Raw genomic sequence first — 17,543 nt, 5'->3', positions numbered from 1 at the left:
CTTGCTTTTCACCAAGTCTATATATTCTGCGCGCTCACGCCTGCTTTACTCTTATTACATAATAAAGTAATTAGCCTTAATTAGATGTAATGTATGTTGGCAGAGGTGACTTTTAACGCTCGTACAGCAGTAACAGCTACAAAGTGAGAGAGAGAAAGCGAAATTAACACAGCTGTAAAAACAAACGCAATGTAATATAATCTGCGTGCATACAGCCATACATCCATACATACACTTACATAAAATTATATGCTTACACTTATCCACACATATTCGAGACATACGTGCATACATACACAGTCGTATTAAAACTTAATTATACACAGAAGTTGCGACTTAACTTTTTGCCCTTACTTTCCATGTTGTTGCTGTTGCTGTTTTTTTGGGGTAATCTGCAAGTCATAAGCAAAAGTTAAGCTAAGCTTTCACATAAAGAGTAACTTTGTATCCGCTCTGCTTACGCGGATGTGAGTATTCCTATTCCTGTTGTCAAAGTCCTTGAGTTGGTTGTTTTCTTGAAAGTTCTACTTTCTCTTTGGCTTTGCGAAACCAGCAATTAAGCTTCTTATTAATAGAAAGCCAAAGAAGAGGTTGTATAAATAAGAATATACAAAAATTCGGGTTACTATATCATTGTATGTATATAGGTTAGGGTGTCCGTTATTTCCTGGGTTGATTTTTTTTTTCGCAGACCCCTTGAAGTTTCAGTTCTTTTCGCAAAAAAAAAAAACAAACGTAAAAAAGCTATTTCAATTACATTATTTTCCCTTGTATATAGTATAGGTGTTTTTGATAAATTGCTTAAACAAGTAAACTAAAACTTTGAAAAAATAATTTTTTAATAAAAAGTTTTCTGCTCTACAAAAGTTTGATTTTTATACTCTTGCAATATCTTGTTGCAGATTAGCTATAATAGTGTTGTTCACTAAATGGTTGTATGCATCATCTTAAACTAATCGAGATATAAGTATATGGAGTTGTATATATTGTTGGAGTTATATACATACAATATATATTATATATAAATGATCAGGATGATGAGACGAGTAGAATTCCGAGTGACTCTCTGTCTGTCTAATAATATTCGGATTAATCGGAAACATATAAAGAGCTGAAACTAAACATTAAGTTAAGATACAAAACTGTAATTTGGCACTGGGGATCACAGTAACAACAGAAACGTCTGGACTAAAACCCTTGGTCGCGGCCCGCTCTCTTATACGTTTAATGTATATATCTACTAAACCATTTAAGCTGTAATAACTTAATTCGCTCAGGGCAAATTTTTTCGACTTTGCTTACTACTCTGTGAAAACAGGTGAATTCAAATTTTAACCCCACCCATATAATAAATATAAATAAATGCGCCACAGACATAAAATGTTACGCCTGAGATGACACAAGAAGGCGTTAAAGGAGCCGGTGCAACCATGGACCATGGGCGTGGCACCGCCTACGTTTAGTAGATAACCCATATCTTGCAAGGACCTCCGGACCTACTTGATCGATTTAAACCAAATTCGGTAAGGAATATTATTCTGATTTCAGATAGGGCGAAAATGGGCGAAATAAGACAAATAGCACGCCTACTTTTCATATAATACAATTTCAAATTTCATCTAAGTCTTTCACTTTCTAGAAAAAAATCAAGAAACAATCAATATATTTATGACCAAAACTTGTCCAAATCACACTACAACTATTCAAGTCTACAGATACTGAATATGTGGACCCCCGTTCCTATTGCTAATTTTTTATCGAAAATATCGGTCAATCTGTGAGACAACTTTTCTTATAATAGAGTGCCAGTATGGTAAAATGTGTTGAATCGAGCCAATACTTCGCTTAGCTCCCATATATCTAACAGAAATACTTCGAACTTTCGACTGACTTTATACCGTATATATTGGCAAATGTGTGAGTTATCTTAATTGAGAGAGCGTGTTGTTCTAATAACGGTTCGTCTTTGTAAAATGGATAAAATCGGATGAAAACCCCATATAACTGCGTTTTCGTCGAACAATGAATGTTGAATTCTTTCGCAACATTTTTAAAATAAAGTTTTGCGAACAACTGAAAGTATTTCCACTCCTTTGAGCTTTTCGAATTGCGGCAGTATACAATCTTCGGTTGCACCCGAACTTACCTATTTCTTACTTGTTTTTCTTGCCATGTACCCACAAGCAAAATTGAAAAACAAACAAATCAATAATTTTCACTTCTTAGAGGATATAATAATTTTGGTCGCTGCATTCATAAGGTACACATAGTTTTGTTGGATACTGTATATGCATTAAAGAGTTATAGAAAATGAGTCCACATTCTAATGGCATATAACGAGCAAAGAGCAATTATTTTTAAAAAAGAAATTCGTAACAGAAACTGTATTCTGTTCTATAAGCTTGCCTATAGAAGAAAATTTGGCTTTGTGAAATAATTATTTCAAATTAAATTCTTTTGAAAACTCTATGCGTTCTCTTTCAAAACTCACACTTAATACTGCATTTCTGAGTTGCCTACTGTGTCACGATTTAAGCATGTTTATGATTGAATTAACTTGTTTAAATAGCAAATATATTCAAAGCTCATAACACGTGCCGTATTTAAGATCTTTCGTTCCATTCACATATAAGCTTTAATCATTTCTCTTTGCTTTTCCTCTTCGTAAGCCTTTGTCAGTAGTTGGTCTCCGTTGTTTGGTAATTGAGTGGCTTAATTTGCCTCTTTGCTGTCGGATATTAAATTCAATTAATCTCTGCCATTTGCTGCAATTAATCTCTTTCAAATATTTTTGGGCTTCAAAATGGATTAAGCCAAGAATTATTGTACTCGAATTCACAGCGCTAATTTGCACAAATGAATGCCTATTGTGTACCTGTGTATTATGTGTACGCACTCACACTCACAGTTAGTAGACGTGCAAAATCTTTAGATGTGTGCGTGTGAACAGGTGAATGTTGTTGGCTAAATTTATAGCGTTTAATTAGGTTTTTGTGCTTCGCATAGCATTAACTGTAATTATTAAAGTTCTTTGTTAACCTCTCTTGTGCAGAGAGTAAAGGTTAAGATGAGTAGTTATTAGAAATTATTTGATTATTGCAAATTTGTTTCCACTTTGTTTAAGTTGTAGATTTCATTATACTTAAAGCGCAATACAATGTCTTAAAAGAATAACAAGTATAACAGTATTTGTTGATATATAAATATAGGTCGATTTATATTCGTGATAAAGGTGCTTAAAGTGATTAAATCCGTTTAAAGGCACGTCTTATGTTTTTCGCTGTAGAAGTTATCACAGAGATTATACCAGGTGTGGATATTCCGCCTGAACATGCTCAATTTCGAAGAATCCTAATCATCAGAATAATATGTTTATAAATATGTACGAGTATATCAGTAATTTAATTTTGCATAAATTTATAATTTCGTAATGTACCCAGTTTTCAGTGGTATCTAAATTTTAGACGTTCCTGAAAATTTTCCACAAGTCATTACACAGGTTGGTTGAAAAGTTTCTGTGTTCGAAATGAAAAAATACTGTTTTTGGTATGAAATATATTGTTTTATTCAATATAGTCTCTCTAAACGTCAATATATTTATTTCAATGATCTTCCAATAAATAATCCGGAAGCTCTGCAAAATACCGGTCTACCGCTGTAATAGCTTCTTCATTCGACGAAAAACGCTTTTCACGAAAGAAATGTTTCAGGTTTCTGAAGAAGTTGTAGTCCCTGGGAGCCAAATCACGTGAAAACGGTGAATGCTTAAGCAATTCGTACTCGTTGAATTTTGTCATTGTTGAAACACCTTTGTGAGCAGGTGCATTATCTTGATGAAAAATCATTTTTTTGTGTTGCAAACCAGGCCTTTTCTAAGGAATTTTTTCATCCAGCTGATCCAAAAGGCTGCAATAATATTCAGAGTCGATTTTTTGACCTTTCTGCAAATAATCAATCAATAAAACTCCTTTTGCATCTCAAAAAACTGATGTCATGACCTTCTTTGCTGATTTATCGTTGTGATTTCACCTGCTATGGAGCGGAACAACCAGCTCCAGTTCACTGTAAACGTCCTTGTTTCAAGACGCAAGAAGTCGGGTTTATTCTGCTTAAAACGCTCCAAATTATGCTTAGAAAATTGTTTTCGATTCAGTTTTTGTTGAATTGTTAACGTGTGCTGCACTAACTTTCCAAACAGCTTTTTAATATGTAATTCTCCATGTAACCCATAAACATGTACTCATTCGTCTGAGATGCCTATGGCATTAGCAATTTCACACTTAGTCAAACTTGGATCTTCACTAACAATATTATGAACTTGCTTAATGATTTCTGGTGTGGTTGTGGTTTTTGGTCATCCTGCTCGTGGATCGTCTTCACGCCGACCACATACGTAGTACGACCACATTTTCATCCGCCCAAAATTGAACGGTACGTTTTGAAGGTAAGAACTCCTTATACACTTCTAACAATTATTCATAAATTTCCTTTGCTTTTAAACCTTTCAAAATAAAGAATCTAATCACTGCACGATATCAATTTTTTCCATATTCAAAAAATACTCTGACACGTCAACTTCAAATGGCTTGTAGACAATGAATTAATTGGCAGTAATTAACTATGTTTTTTAATAAATATTCTAGTATTTTGGTGAGCTTCACTTTTCTTGAAAGGTGACAAAAATATATGTTCTTTAGACATTTTGTTTTCAAGACTAATAAAATGCACATAATTTAATGTTACGGCCAAAAGTTCAGCTTTATTATAAGGATAAAGGTTTGACATTATATTTTAAAAGTAAAATTTTTTACGGGTAAGTGACCGTCGCGGCTGTATCGAATAAAATCCAGCCGACAGGCACAATTTTCGACCACTTTGTGCAGCAATTGGGACCGAATGTCAACAACAACGCGCCAAATATTCTCTCAATCGTCTCGGGCTTATCTCACTCCACAAAAAAAAATCCAGCGATGTTAAAACGCATAATCTTAGAAACCATGTCTTAGGCCCATGCGAGATAAAGAGCTAACCAAAAGTTTTCTTTAATAAATTGATTGTTTCGTTGGCTGTACATCATATAGCGCCATCTTGTTAGAACCAAAGGCTTAACCATGGCTTTATAGCGTTCCCCATTGACTGTAACATTATGAAGCAGTAGAGACCAATGATTTCCTCCACCCATAGATCATACCAAAGAGTGACTTTTTGCGAATATAACGGCGTTTGAACAATGGCTTGTGGAATATCATCACGACGATATTGTTTATTAACATACCCATTCAATTAAAAGTGAGCTTCATGACTGAACAAAATTTGCTTGTAAATCGGGATCGGAGTCAGCTTGGTTTGGTTCCATTAACGAACGCACAAGGCGTTTAATGGTCGTTCGGTTTTCTTGGACAAGTCGAATTTTGTACGCCCGCAAATTCTTCCATAAAGTGAATATAGCAATATTGTCTTCGGTGCGTACTTTACGGTTTTTCTTAAGATGCGCATTGTCCGCTAATGTAAACGTGTTGCGAAACCAATTCATGGTTGCTCGATTTATCGACTTTGATGGCCGATTATGTTGACCGAATATTAGACGCAGCAAGCGATGCGTCACTCGAACCGAACCATTGTTTTACATTTGCAAGATGTGCAAACGTTGTTCCAGAGTAAGTCTGACCCTTACGAAATGGCAAAACCAACTGAGTATAAAACAACAGCTGTCCAACTCCGAAAAAAGTATTGCTTTATTAAAAACCAAACGTCTTAAAGAACACCAATTAAATTATACATTTTTACTGATTCAGGTTTTCTAATCTGTGTAAGTATGAAAACCCCCTATTAATCTTAAGACACCCGCTCAAAGTTATAGAGCAAGAGTTGAGTTTTCGTTACGCCCTGATAGGGTTATGTCGTTATTAAAATTTGAATCTGTTGCTATTTACCAGATGTACTCGAACAAAAAAAACTATATTTAAGAAAACGCAATCTCACTTGTCTCACTTGATAGGACCTTAAGTAATGCTTGTCTGCTAATAAGTCTTCCTGAAGAATCACGTTAACGCATGAAAGTGATAACATTTTTGCACAACTGATGCTTTATGATGAACATTACTAGATTACATTGACTATATGTGTAAGGAATAACGTATTTGTTTTTGTTATTTCATTAAATTGGTGTTATAAAAACAAAAGAATTACTAAAGCAAAGTATGGAAAAATGTTTGTCAAATTTCTGTTAGCACATTTGTTGCTCGCTGTAATAAAGTGAGGTGACTAAGTGAGGCTTGTTGATGTTTTCACGGCATGTGGCCATATTGACGCTCACACCTGGCTGAGTTTGCCACTATTTGAGAATAGTTATCTCTTAGCATAAAAATAAATATATATATGAAACTAGTTTGCGCATATGACTTTGCCTCCCAACAGTTGTTGCCAGTCACCGATGTGAGTCAGCCATTATGGCCAGGACAGCAGCCAAAAAGCCGCAAGATAAAGAGTATTTTTCGGTATTCGCTCACATAATGCCTTTGAGCCCACATATGTGCATACATGTGGTTATGTGTGTGTGGGTGCGATTAATTCGTGTGAAAAGCTTTGTAGCATAGATGATGGGCGCTCATACAGCCTGCAACGGAACAATAACAATGTTGACGTTGTAATTTAAGTCGTGTTTATTGTTTTAGAGCAAGTTGAGTTTATGCCTAAAAATCTCTTACAGTCTGTTGACTTTTCGTGTCTATGTATGTATCGGCTAAGCCATTAGTTAAGCAGCAACAGCAAAATGTGCATGCATAGTGCGAGTATAAATGACAAAGTAACATTGCCCGTGTAGTAATATTTATAAGATAATTTGTAAGTGAATAATAGGTACAACAAAAATACTCTTAACGTTTGGTGTAATATTTTTATGAACGCACTTTTGTTTTACTTGTAACAGCCTCAAGCATCCGTTGCCGGCATTGCGAATGATGTGACTATGTTAAATTAATGCAAACGGTAGAATATGACAAGCTCGACGATTTATCATTATCAGCAGAGTAATTTTACCAGCTTTTGCTTTGCGCTTATAGTTTGTAAGCATGAAGTCAGAATATACTAACGGGGTGCTGCTTTTGTTTGATTTCTTGAAGTACAAGGTTTTAGAATTTGTTGGGGGGATTGTTAGATCATTTCCAACCCGGCATCTTTTATACAAATACAGAAATCATCAAAATCGGTCCAGTCGTTCTTGAGTTATAAATAATGTAACTAAATCGATTTTGTTTTATTTACAAAATTAAGCGTTTAATTTTATTAAAATATTACACATTTTTACCACTCTAAGCGGTTTAAAGGTGTAAGGTTATATATATATATATATATGATATATAACATATTCAATATTTTATGTTCAGTGAATTTCTGCTAAACTATCTTACATATTAACTGATATGTAATGTATACTGCCAAACGGAAGTTAGAAAATCTTAAAAAAAGTATTAAAATCTTTATAAAAGTAAGAAAGAATCAGATAGAATTTAAAATATTGTTTTGAAACAAGCGTTGCGAAAACCAACCGCAATAACTTTTTCCGTGTGAGTAATCGACTTTCTCTTCTTTTATTTGGCAGGTTATTATTTAGGTTTTTGAACAATGGAAACTTAGGGTACCGAAAGAGGATTTGGATAGTGCAGCGGTATTTTATTATGAAGCTTAGTTATACCACTTTATAAGTTTTTGTTTATTGCTTTTTGTAGGCGTGGCAATGGTGTGGTTCCGCCCATTTGTAGTACCTAATCATATGTACAAAATTTCTTCAGGCCTACTCAATTTTTACTTATTTCTTATCTAATTAAATCATTTTTAGCTCAATTTTGTGCTGACAAAGGCAGTTAAAGTCATAGTTGTGTTTCACCTGACATGGATCGCGTAACCGTAGGGTGATAATCACTTAAATTTTAGGGAATTTTAAAATATATCTACAAATCTAAGTCCATTATAACAAGCAATATATACTCTAATTTCTTGACACTGATTTCTATACCTATCTTTCCCGTGTCGCTCTTTGGTATGTTAAGAATGAGTATATGATATGTGGCCTTTTGTGTACTCAACTGTCACGAGCAGCATATTTGCATTATGGAATGGAAGACCTTGCTATTTAGTAAGTGCGTGTATTTTTCTTGGTTTTTTTTCGTATGATAGAAGGTTGGGCATTATTTATTTTCGGTCATATTAGTGCACAAAAGTGAAAATATCATTGGCACCTATGTAAACAACTTTAGTATTGTAGTAAAAGTAAATATAACTACATACATATGTATATTTTTACCAAGAAATTGCAACCCAGTGGAAAAATGGCTCAGAAAATAGATTTATTAAAAAGAGAAGCATCTTCTCTGAAAGCTTTAAACTAATACTGTATTCGTTAAAATTGGGCTGATATATTTTAAGGTTACATCTATAGTGATGCGCTAAGATCAGTTGGAAAAGCAGAGATGAAAATAGAAGCTTGTATATGGACCTATAATGTCCTTAAATATGTTTGTATGAAATTTAATTTGACTTTTTAGCCATAGGTATATTAATACTATCAGCTTTTGCAGATTTTATACTGGGTATGCAAACATACATATCGGTAGTTGGGGTAAAACTACTGATGACAAAAACACGATAATGCAATATCCTCACGCCCAGCCAAGTATGTCTATTATATATACATACAAACGTATATATTTTATAAACATGTGTTATGTGCACTTGTTTGTGTTTACTGAGCGTTAGTGGCAGTGGCAACTGCTGGGTGCTGCTTCCCGAAATATCAACAAAATGGCAAATGTCATTATGTGGCTTAGTGCCATGGTCCAACAGCTGGCGCAGCACCCAAACGCCAGCAGCAGCTATACGCTCTTAATATTAAGCAAGTAAATCTATATAAGTGAATGCGTATATGTGTGTGTGTGCTTACATAAGTACGTGTATAGTGGCCAACAATGGAGTGTGTGCACACAGCTAAGTAAATTGAACAAGCAAATTTTTTATTTAGTTTACTTTTTCCAGTTGCCCGAAGTCAATATTGCTGCTGCTGTTAGTACAGTTAGCGTCAGTCAACGAGAAAGCGCGAGAGAGAGAGAGGCATGGGAGTTAGCGAACGCCTGTACCCAATGCGTTTATAACTCGTGAATTTATGTCACGCATACAATTTCCGTAGTGGATTTTGTTGCACACTGCCGAACCGTACGGTACCCAGCTACTATTAAATTTACTCATTCACACGCTTCTGCAACTACAACTACACTATTGGGAAATTTCATTTTTCTTTTTATATAATTTTCGTTGTTTTGGTATGTGGGTGTTGGAGTGGGTGCATACTTTCACACCTCGTTAACTTTCGCTCCTTTCTATGCCATATGATTCTTCATTTGACGCCATCTTGGCAACTACTACTTAATTGACATGAGACTCTGCTCCTTACTTATACATATTACAAATATTATTTATTAGGGATGATCTGAGAAGGGTATTATTGTTAGTCCAGATCTGCATATAAATAGCAGATCGATTCTTAACGATACGGCTCTTTTCAATTCCTAAAGCTTTTAAATACGATTTTTGATCACTGACATCAACTTGAGATCAATAATATAAAAGCATGGAGTTATTTAATGTGATTCGCTTAGATTTTAGTAATATATTTAAACACTCTTCAACAGAGACATTTATTTGTCTGTTATTTGAAACTCGTTGCGGTTAGTTGTTTTAAGTTCTACCCAGATCATTTGCACTCGAAAGTCAATACCTCGCAATACCAAATTTCATCAATTTGATTATTTCATTTCATATTAATAATTTTATAGGATGATTTCCTTATTCTCTTTCATGTCACACATTTGGAAGTATAAAAATAAGGAAACAAATTTTTGATTTACGTACTCCAAACAATTTTTGTTTCTGTGAATCTGTGCACCAGAGATCAATTTGCTTGGTCACTTATATGAGAATTGTTCCTAATGGACATTGCAAATATTTCTCTATATTCAAGCCTAGAAGAAAACTCAATTGAAAACTAACTTCTGTAGGATATAAACTTAATTGATGGTAAATTAGGGCTTGATTGAGCAATACATATATATAAGTCCCGAAGAAATAATTATAAGACTCTGATGGAAAGTTTTTTAGGCACAACATGTTTAATGATTCTCCCACCGAGAAGCTTGACTACCGTAAAAGAGTTGCCGAAATTAGACCTTGCGGAGTTATTCCGGAAATATGTATGTATATGGCACTACCTCGAATGTGTTTTTAGTTAAGCCAAATAATTTTAATATGTACTTTACTTATCAAGTATTTTTTTGTGTAATTAAAATTGCCGCACCCTAATATGCATAAGAATACAAAATAAGCATATACAATTATATGTTTGTGAAAGATGTAAGTAATAAATAGGTTTCAGCAGAGCCATATTTTTCTACATTTTCCACTCGCTTGGGTAGTTTGTTATGCTATATACATACTGTATAGTATTGTGGTTCCTAGTTTATTTAGTTATTTGCTTTTTTATTGTTAAGAAATAGTTCATCCAAACGCTTTAAATGCTTGCATATTGTGTAAACGTTAGGTAAGGTTAGGCCACAGGGCTGATCTTCGCACCAAAAGTTACGCGAGATTTCACTTGACCCGCTGTGAATACTGCTACTCATATCGATCACCAGACCTTTACGGACCGAAGAAGTGTTTTGAGCCTACAACAAATTAGTGTCGGCGACCAATATCAATTTCAGTCACTTTCAGTCAAAGGCTACTCGTTGACTAGTAATTTAGTAAAAACCTTGAAATAATTCATTTGAGATCAAAGGGCGCATACCGCCTAGGTTTCCTTTCGAGATCTCCTCACATTTTATAGCAAAGAGCTCTGACCAGGCGAGCACACCAATATAAGTGAAATTAAAACAAAAACAGTTTTTTTTCCAAGCTCTAAACAACTTTCATTCTCTAGAATTTATTTGGAGAGATTAGCTGGAACCTGGTATACTCAAGCCAATAGCTCAAAAAACAAGAATTAGCAGATAAGTAATTTTAAATTTCATTAAAGTTTATGAGGAAACACATCTATATACTTCCATATATCCTTTTTTTTACTCGTACTCGTACATATGTATAATATGACTTTTATACATAATATATAGTATATAGTATATTTATACTATTCAAAGAAATATACACATAAGAGTGTCATACAAACGTTTCGAAAGAGCAAATGACATCCTCGCTTGCAAAATATATACATATGTTCGTATATATTTTCATATTTGTATAACATTACTCGCCTTGCGCAAAAGACTTTGATTGATGAAATTTAATATCGCATAAATGTCGTCATTATATGCTTTACGGAAGAACATAACGTGCATAGTGGAAATATATCCAAGCAAAAGCTTAACATGTGTATGTGTGCATTAAGTTTGGCTGAAGTTTTCCACCAATATGTTCCTAGCATAAATGCCAATATACGAGTATAAATAATAACATGGATGCCATACCTACACTTATGCCATTTATGCTATAAAAGCAAGAAATAAAACTAAATCAACAGAGGATACTAAAAGTGAATAGCAGAAACGCTGCTACATACAAATGTATGGCATGCATATTTGTTTATGCTAGTCGGTTGGCATGGCGTATGAGTAACAGCATGTGCTGTTGGATTTTCATACAGCAGTAGTTTACTGAAACATACTCATATACTCGTATGTAGTTGTAGCGTTTGGCTTGCTTTGTGCTCAAGTTGCAGCGGTGAAGACATCAAAGGTAGCAAAACGATAAAAATCTGTTCATATTTATTCCGTTATAAATGTCATGCCTGCTATAAAAGTCAATAGAGATTTTTGTCAAAGCATTGAAAAACACTCTTGCCTGGTCAATTCACGCTTGCTCCGCTGTTCTTAAATGTTTTGCATGAAAGCTGAAAAAGTTAAACTGGTGCTTAGTGTTAGGTTAGAATAAATGTTTGGTTTCCTTAAATGTTAAATCAAAGTTTTATTTGAAGAGTATTAAATTTTATATATAGTTATGATAATGTTTGTAGTTTCTAAATTTTTTCAAACCCGATAAAAACAAAAAGATTTCCTTATATTCCTAATAGCGAATATTAAAACAAACTTTTACTTTGTTTTGACTAAAAATAGTAAAAATTAAATAAAAAACATAAAGAATCACTCCGCGGTTCTCTAGAATAACTGGTTTAAAAAACACTGTCTAAATTTTAAGTCCAGAATTGGGCAAGCACAAAATCGAGCTACCTAACAAGTAATGCTCTTAATTTTCTTTTTAAAACCGGTGGTAGATTTTATTTAAAAAATATTTTTATTTTTGATAACTTTAGAATCGTTAAAGCCATTAAGTTATCTACTTTCTGGTCTTACAATAATCAAGTATAACAAAGAGCGTTGTCGTAAATTATCATTACATTTATTTTAATTAATAACACAGTTGCAAAATTTTAATTCGAAATTTTGAAAATTAAAAATCTTATGTATAATTCTAAATATCTTGAATTAAAAAATTTAAAATATAGTTTTTTAACCCCCAAATCGAAATTAAAGACTCACAATATATTTTATAATTAAAAAATTTAAAAAAAAAAGATTTTTAAAATAAAAAGCTGGAATCAAAAGGTATAAAAAAAGTTTACAGATTTCAGACTGAATCACTATAACTAAAAGAAATTAAATATAAATAAAAGTGTTGAACCTTTTGAAAAAAATTGTTGCGAAGATTGGCATAACCGCCATTTTGTCAATATAAAACAAGAAAAGCATTAACCTCAGTTGCATCTAAGCTATAACAACCTTCACAAATAAAAAAGTTTCTATACAAGAGCTTGATTTTGATAGGTAAGTTTGTTTGATATGTATGGCACAAATCGACTCAGCTCGTCACGCTGAACATTTTTATATATAGATTTAATATTGTCTCCGAATATTTCTCCTAGGTCTTACAAACTTCGAGGCTAACTTAATAAACTCTCTTCAGGGTATAAAAAAACGGTTTTAACACCACCTGAAAGAACAAATTATCAAAGTTAGTAATTTTGAGGTCTCTTAACTAGCCTAGCACTCTAACAGTCCTCTTATTTTATCGTTTTCAACTTTCATAATACTGTAATGTAAATAATATGTTTAACATTATTGAAAGAAGTACTTTTTAATTCAATTAATTTTCTTAACAACTTTCAAAGAATTTTAGTGCTTTTAGAAACAATTGTTTTTAAAATGAATAGGAAGTAAATCCTCGGATACACATATAATTTAGTATACCCGTTTATATATTTTCTAAATATCTTTTAATAGACTACTTACCTTTATAAAGTTCACCTTATGCCTTAACATTTTTTAGTTTCAGGCATAAGCAAATAAAAGCTCAAAAAATTAAAGGATTGACAAAAAATGGTTTTACATTAATTCCAAAATGTTTGCTTACACTTAAGTGAAAGAATAATTTCATTGAATTAATATGGGTAATTTTTCATGAAATCATGCATCATTTCCCGTTTGCGAAGTAATACAAATGAGTTTTGCATGCATTGGAAATTTTTTTGCATTTGTAGTAGTAAGCAATTTAAATTAAGTGAATCCATATAAACGACATACAATAATTTATCGGCGTCGCTTACGCAACTGCCATGCCGTAAGAATTCTGTGTAAATATGTATATGCGCATGAGTGTATGTACATGTAGGTAGGTATGTATGTGTGCCGCCACAAAAGTCACTAATGAGCACTGCACTCTACTCATATCCACTCAACTTCATCAAACTGTACATTTCATATAGCTCCCTTATATGCATAAGGATTTACAATATCCCGTGTGTGGCTTAGTAGGCAACAAATTTGAATTGACTTTCGTGATTTGTGCTTAGTTTGGCTTAAAGTTTAGCACACACGACACAACGCAATTAATCACGAGCAATTCAAATTTTGTTTTGTACGCCGCTCACGAATTGCTTTTGTATATAGTATACATATGTATGTGTATTTATATTCACGTAACAGGTAACTTAGTATGTAATTTATTTAAATCACGCACTTGTTGAAATTGAAAAATGTAAACTGCTCAATAACACTTTTACTGCAACCCATATACAACGATAACGGTTTATTGCTGCCAACAATGGTTAACTATTGGGTATAGGTAGTAAATGGCGGTTGCTAACTACGCGTGCAGTGCACGTTTACTTTTATTATGAGTGAGGATTGAATGTGAGAAAATGTGAAAAATGTAGGAAAATCGTTTGAGAAGGCAGTAAAAGGTTTATTAAAGCTTATCATGGAGACCCACGTATGTATATACAGCTTAAATATCATTCAGTATGCATATATCAACGTCAGCATATAGGAAAAAATTCCTAGGTATTGAGCGTGATCATTTAATGGAATTCGATATTCTCTGATTTTATATCAACAACTATTCGTTTCTATGATTCGTTTTTCATTTAAATTGGTTGTCATTTCGTCATTTGGTATAAGCACAATTTAGTTTCCTCTCACTTCAGAAAAAGTTAAGCCTATTTGAATATTTATCAAAGGTTAAATCGAAAGAAATATTAATTAAACTTTGTTAAAATGCAAGAAAACACGTTAACTTTGATTGCACCGAAGCTGGAATACCCTTCATAAATAAAAATATTTCCATACAAGAACATGATTTTTATCGGTCAGTTTGGCAGCTATATGGTATAGTGGCTTTATTCGAATATTACGGCGTTCCCTTGAAATTTATGTATGCCAAATTTCTTAAAGATATATTTTCAAATAAAAAAGATTTCCATAAGAGAAATTAATTTGGATTGGATCTTAATAATTTGTTTGAAGATTCTAGCGTGGCCTTGTATAATAAATCGTGCCAAATTTCATGAAAATATCTTGTCGAATAAAACATTTTTACATACAGAACTTGATTTTGATCGGTAAGTTTGTATAATGCAATATCGATCAGTTTTCAGCGACAATTTTAATGAGATCTGAGGATAATATGTGCAATTTATGTAATTTTTTACCGTTACTGATACATTGAATCGTTTAGTTGCTATTTATTATTTATATGTTTAATACGATCCTTATATATTTTTGTAGCGTCAGCTATTTTCGGTCGTAATCACTTAATAATATTTGCTCAGAATTTGCTTACGGCTCAGAACTCGTATAATTTCATAAAGAATTGTGCTTTGTGATTGTTACCATATCTCATATATAATTATCTGAGTGCCACCAGTACTTTTGATGAAGCATTCTTAAAGTCTTCAGTATTATTCAGACTCTCCTTATTAAACTTATTTTCCTTCTTTGGGGTCTGTGAGTGTCTTCTCAGTTCTCGTCTTCTATTGCCGTACCATCGCTCCCGCTAAAATCTTATTACATTCTTACATAGATATGTTAAACAGTATTTTTATAAAAAAAAATGTGGAAACATAGCTTGCTGTCGTTTACTTGTCAGTTTGAAGACCAATTTATACATTTCAATATATGTGTACAAAATTGCTAGCTAGGCGATTTTCAAACGCAAAAGAGGAAAACGCAAGTATAACATGCTAGAAGCAGGTGCTAAAAATATGGTCAGATATATATTTAATATACGATTTATTTACGAACAAAAACAAAAACTTTGATTTTGACATTTTTGTACATCGCTCTTATAGAACATTTCAATTAAACATTTTATATAGTTTATCGCATATCGCCTCTCCCACACCCAAGAAGTAAATTGTCTGTACTATGCCATACATGGGCGAGATGACCATAACACGGCACAGGCCACCCTTGAATAGAGCCGTAATACCTTCATTTCGCCAAGTTTTTACAAAACAATCCATAATGCCATGGAATTCTTGTTCGCCGGCGCGTTTTTTTAGTGCTTGCAAACGAGTTTTCACCACATCGAACGGCGTTACGACAAACGCAGAAGTACAACCTGCAATTAAACCACCCAAAAATGAGACCCACGGTACAGCGTCCTCCGAGTTAGCTTTACGCGGTCCCAAATCATTCAAGCCGGCAAAGAGCGGAAAGTAGATGAGTGAAAATAATATATCGCGAAAGGCCGTTGGCCCTATGCCGCGATACAAACCGATGATACCACGTTCCCGATACATTTTCAAAAATATACTTCTGGCCGTTATGCGTTCCGTTACGCGACCCTCTGTGGCCACACGTCCCGCATCTTGTAGCTGGATCTTGATGAACTCCATTGGTGTTGCGACAAGCACCTGGAAGCAACCAGCTCCGGCACCGGCTAGCATCTGTTGTGGCATAGGCAATGAGCCGTCAGCATGCGTTAAATGAAAGCGAAAATAGTCATTAGCTGCAAGTTTGACAGCCTTCTCTGGGCTGACGAGCAGAAAAATAACACTAATGCCGCGATACATGCCGAGTATGCCCTCGTTGCGTATGGATTGGCGAAAGCAATCTGCTATACTGGCATATTGCTTCTCACCATTCGGTCCGATTTGCTGATTCTGCAGCCGCGTCTTCACAAAGTCCAGTGGATAGACACAGGCGACACCGGTCATGGAGCCAACGGCTCCATTGATGATCTTCGGCAGCAATTGAAAATCTTGTGGCATTTGTGTAACAATGATATTTTTCACAATATTCTTTTTGACAAGTTTTTTGTTTACAAATACACAATCATATGTGTGTTTGTTTCAGGGTTGTATTGAAAAACACTAATTATTCTATACTTCTTATACGCTGAACAGGGCCCAAAAGGAAACGTCGGAGACCCTGTGTCGATTTCGGCACGCTACCTTAATATATTTAACATTTGCGCCTTCTCTGTACATTAAAATTCTCTGCCTGAATACCAATCATTTTTATCTAAAATAAGTATTTTTCATTTATATTTCAGGAAGATAAAGCAACAAACATTAACTCTCTTACTGTTCAAAATTTGAAGGTAATTAACAGTTAAATATTTTTAATTTACAAAACTTTTCGCGTATTATAAATACAACACTATATTATAATATTACCAACCAATATTATGTTTATTTTGTTAATTATTTGCACTTGGCTTCGTTTCCTTCCTGAATTTTTTTTTTATTTGATGATTTGTATAGAAAAACTGTAATTACTCTTTGGAACCTTTTCAAATATTACAGTTATGCTCAAAAATAATTATTTTAATAAAACATAAGCATACAGTTTTTATTGATATATACGTTTATAAATATCGCAATGCATTATGTGCTTCACTCACGTAATCAATTTAGGAGTTAATTTTTCTTTTGAATCAATATTATGCATACATATATTTGTAGTGTGAATGTATTGGCAAAAGGCCAAAGTATGTGAGGTTTGATGATTTCATTATGTTCTTAATATATTTGCGCTTGACTAATCCATAGTCATAACCCATTGCCCAAGGCAGTTGCTCATAAATATACAAGTATATATTATGTATAGTACCTTAGGTACTTCCTATATTTGCACATAGTACATATGTGTTAAAGTTGTATAAATACGTGTAAACATGAGCCTACGCACTAAGGTTACGTCATGTGCTGAAACGTACGCGAC

General features: G+C 33.6%; 2 protein-coding genes across 3 annotated transcripts in view; one reads left to right on the top strand and one right to left on the bottom strand.

Annotated features, from left to right (window-relative positions):
- The window catches only part of dpr8 (defective proboscis extension response 8), a 365,949-nt gene that overhangs the window by 139,377 nt on the left and 209,029 nt on the right, over positions 1 to 17,543 (top strand). The window contains exon 2 of one of the 2 annotated variants that reach the window (XM_070110386.1): positions 16,873 to 16,920. The exons of the other annotated variant lie outside the window; for it this stretch is intronic. The gene's annotated coding sequence lies outside the window, so the exon portion shown is untranslated. The remainder of the gene's footprint in view (positions 1 to 16,872; positions 16,921 to 17,543) is intronic. 2 annotated transcript variants of the gene reach the window in all.
- Positions 15,589 to 16,687, bottom strand: LOC106626515 (mitochondrial glutamate carrier 1). The gene has a single exon (XM_036366259.2). It carries the CDS (start codon positions 16,586 to 16,588, stop codon positions 15,671 to 15,673), a length of 918 nt encoding a protein of 305 aa, XP_036222152.1. The 5' UTR covers positions 16,589 to 16,687; the 3' UTR covers positions 15,589 to 15,670.

The sequence above is a fragment of the Bactrocera oleae genome, chromosome 5 (genome assembly GCF_042242935.1).
Source record: "Bactrocera oleae isolate idBacOlea1 chromosome 5, idBacOlea1, whole genome shotgun sequence".
In the NCBI taxonomy this organism is placed as follows: domain Eukaryota; kingdom Metazoa; phylum Arthropoda; class Insecta; order Diptera; family Tephritidae; genus Bactrocera; species Bactrocera oleae.
This window is presented reverse-complemented; position numbering and strand designations above follow the sequence as displayed.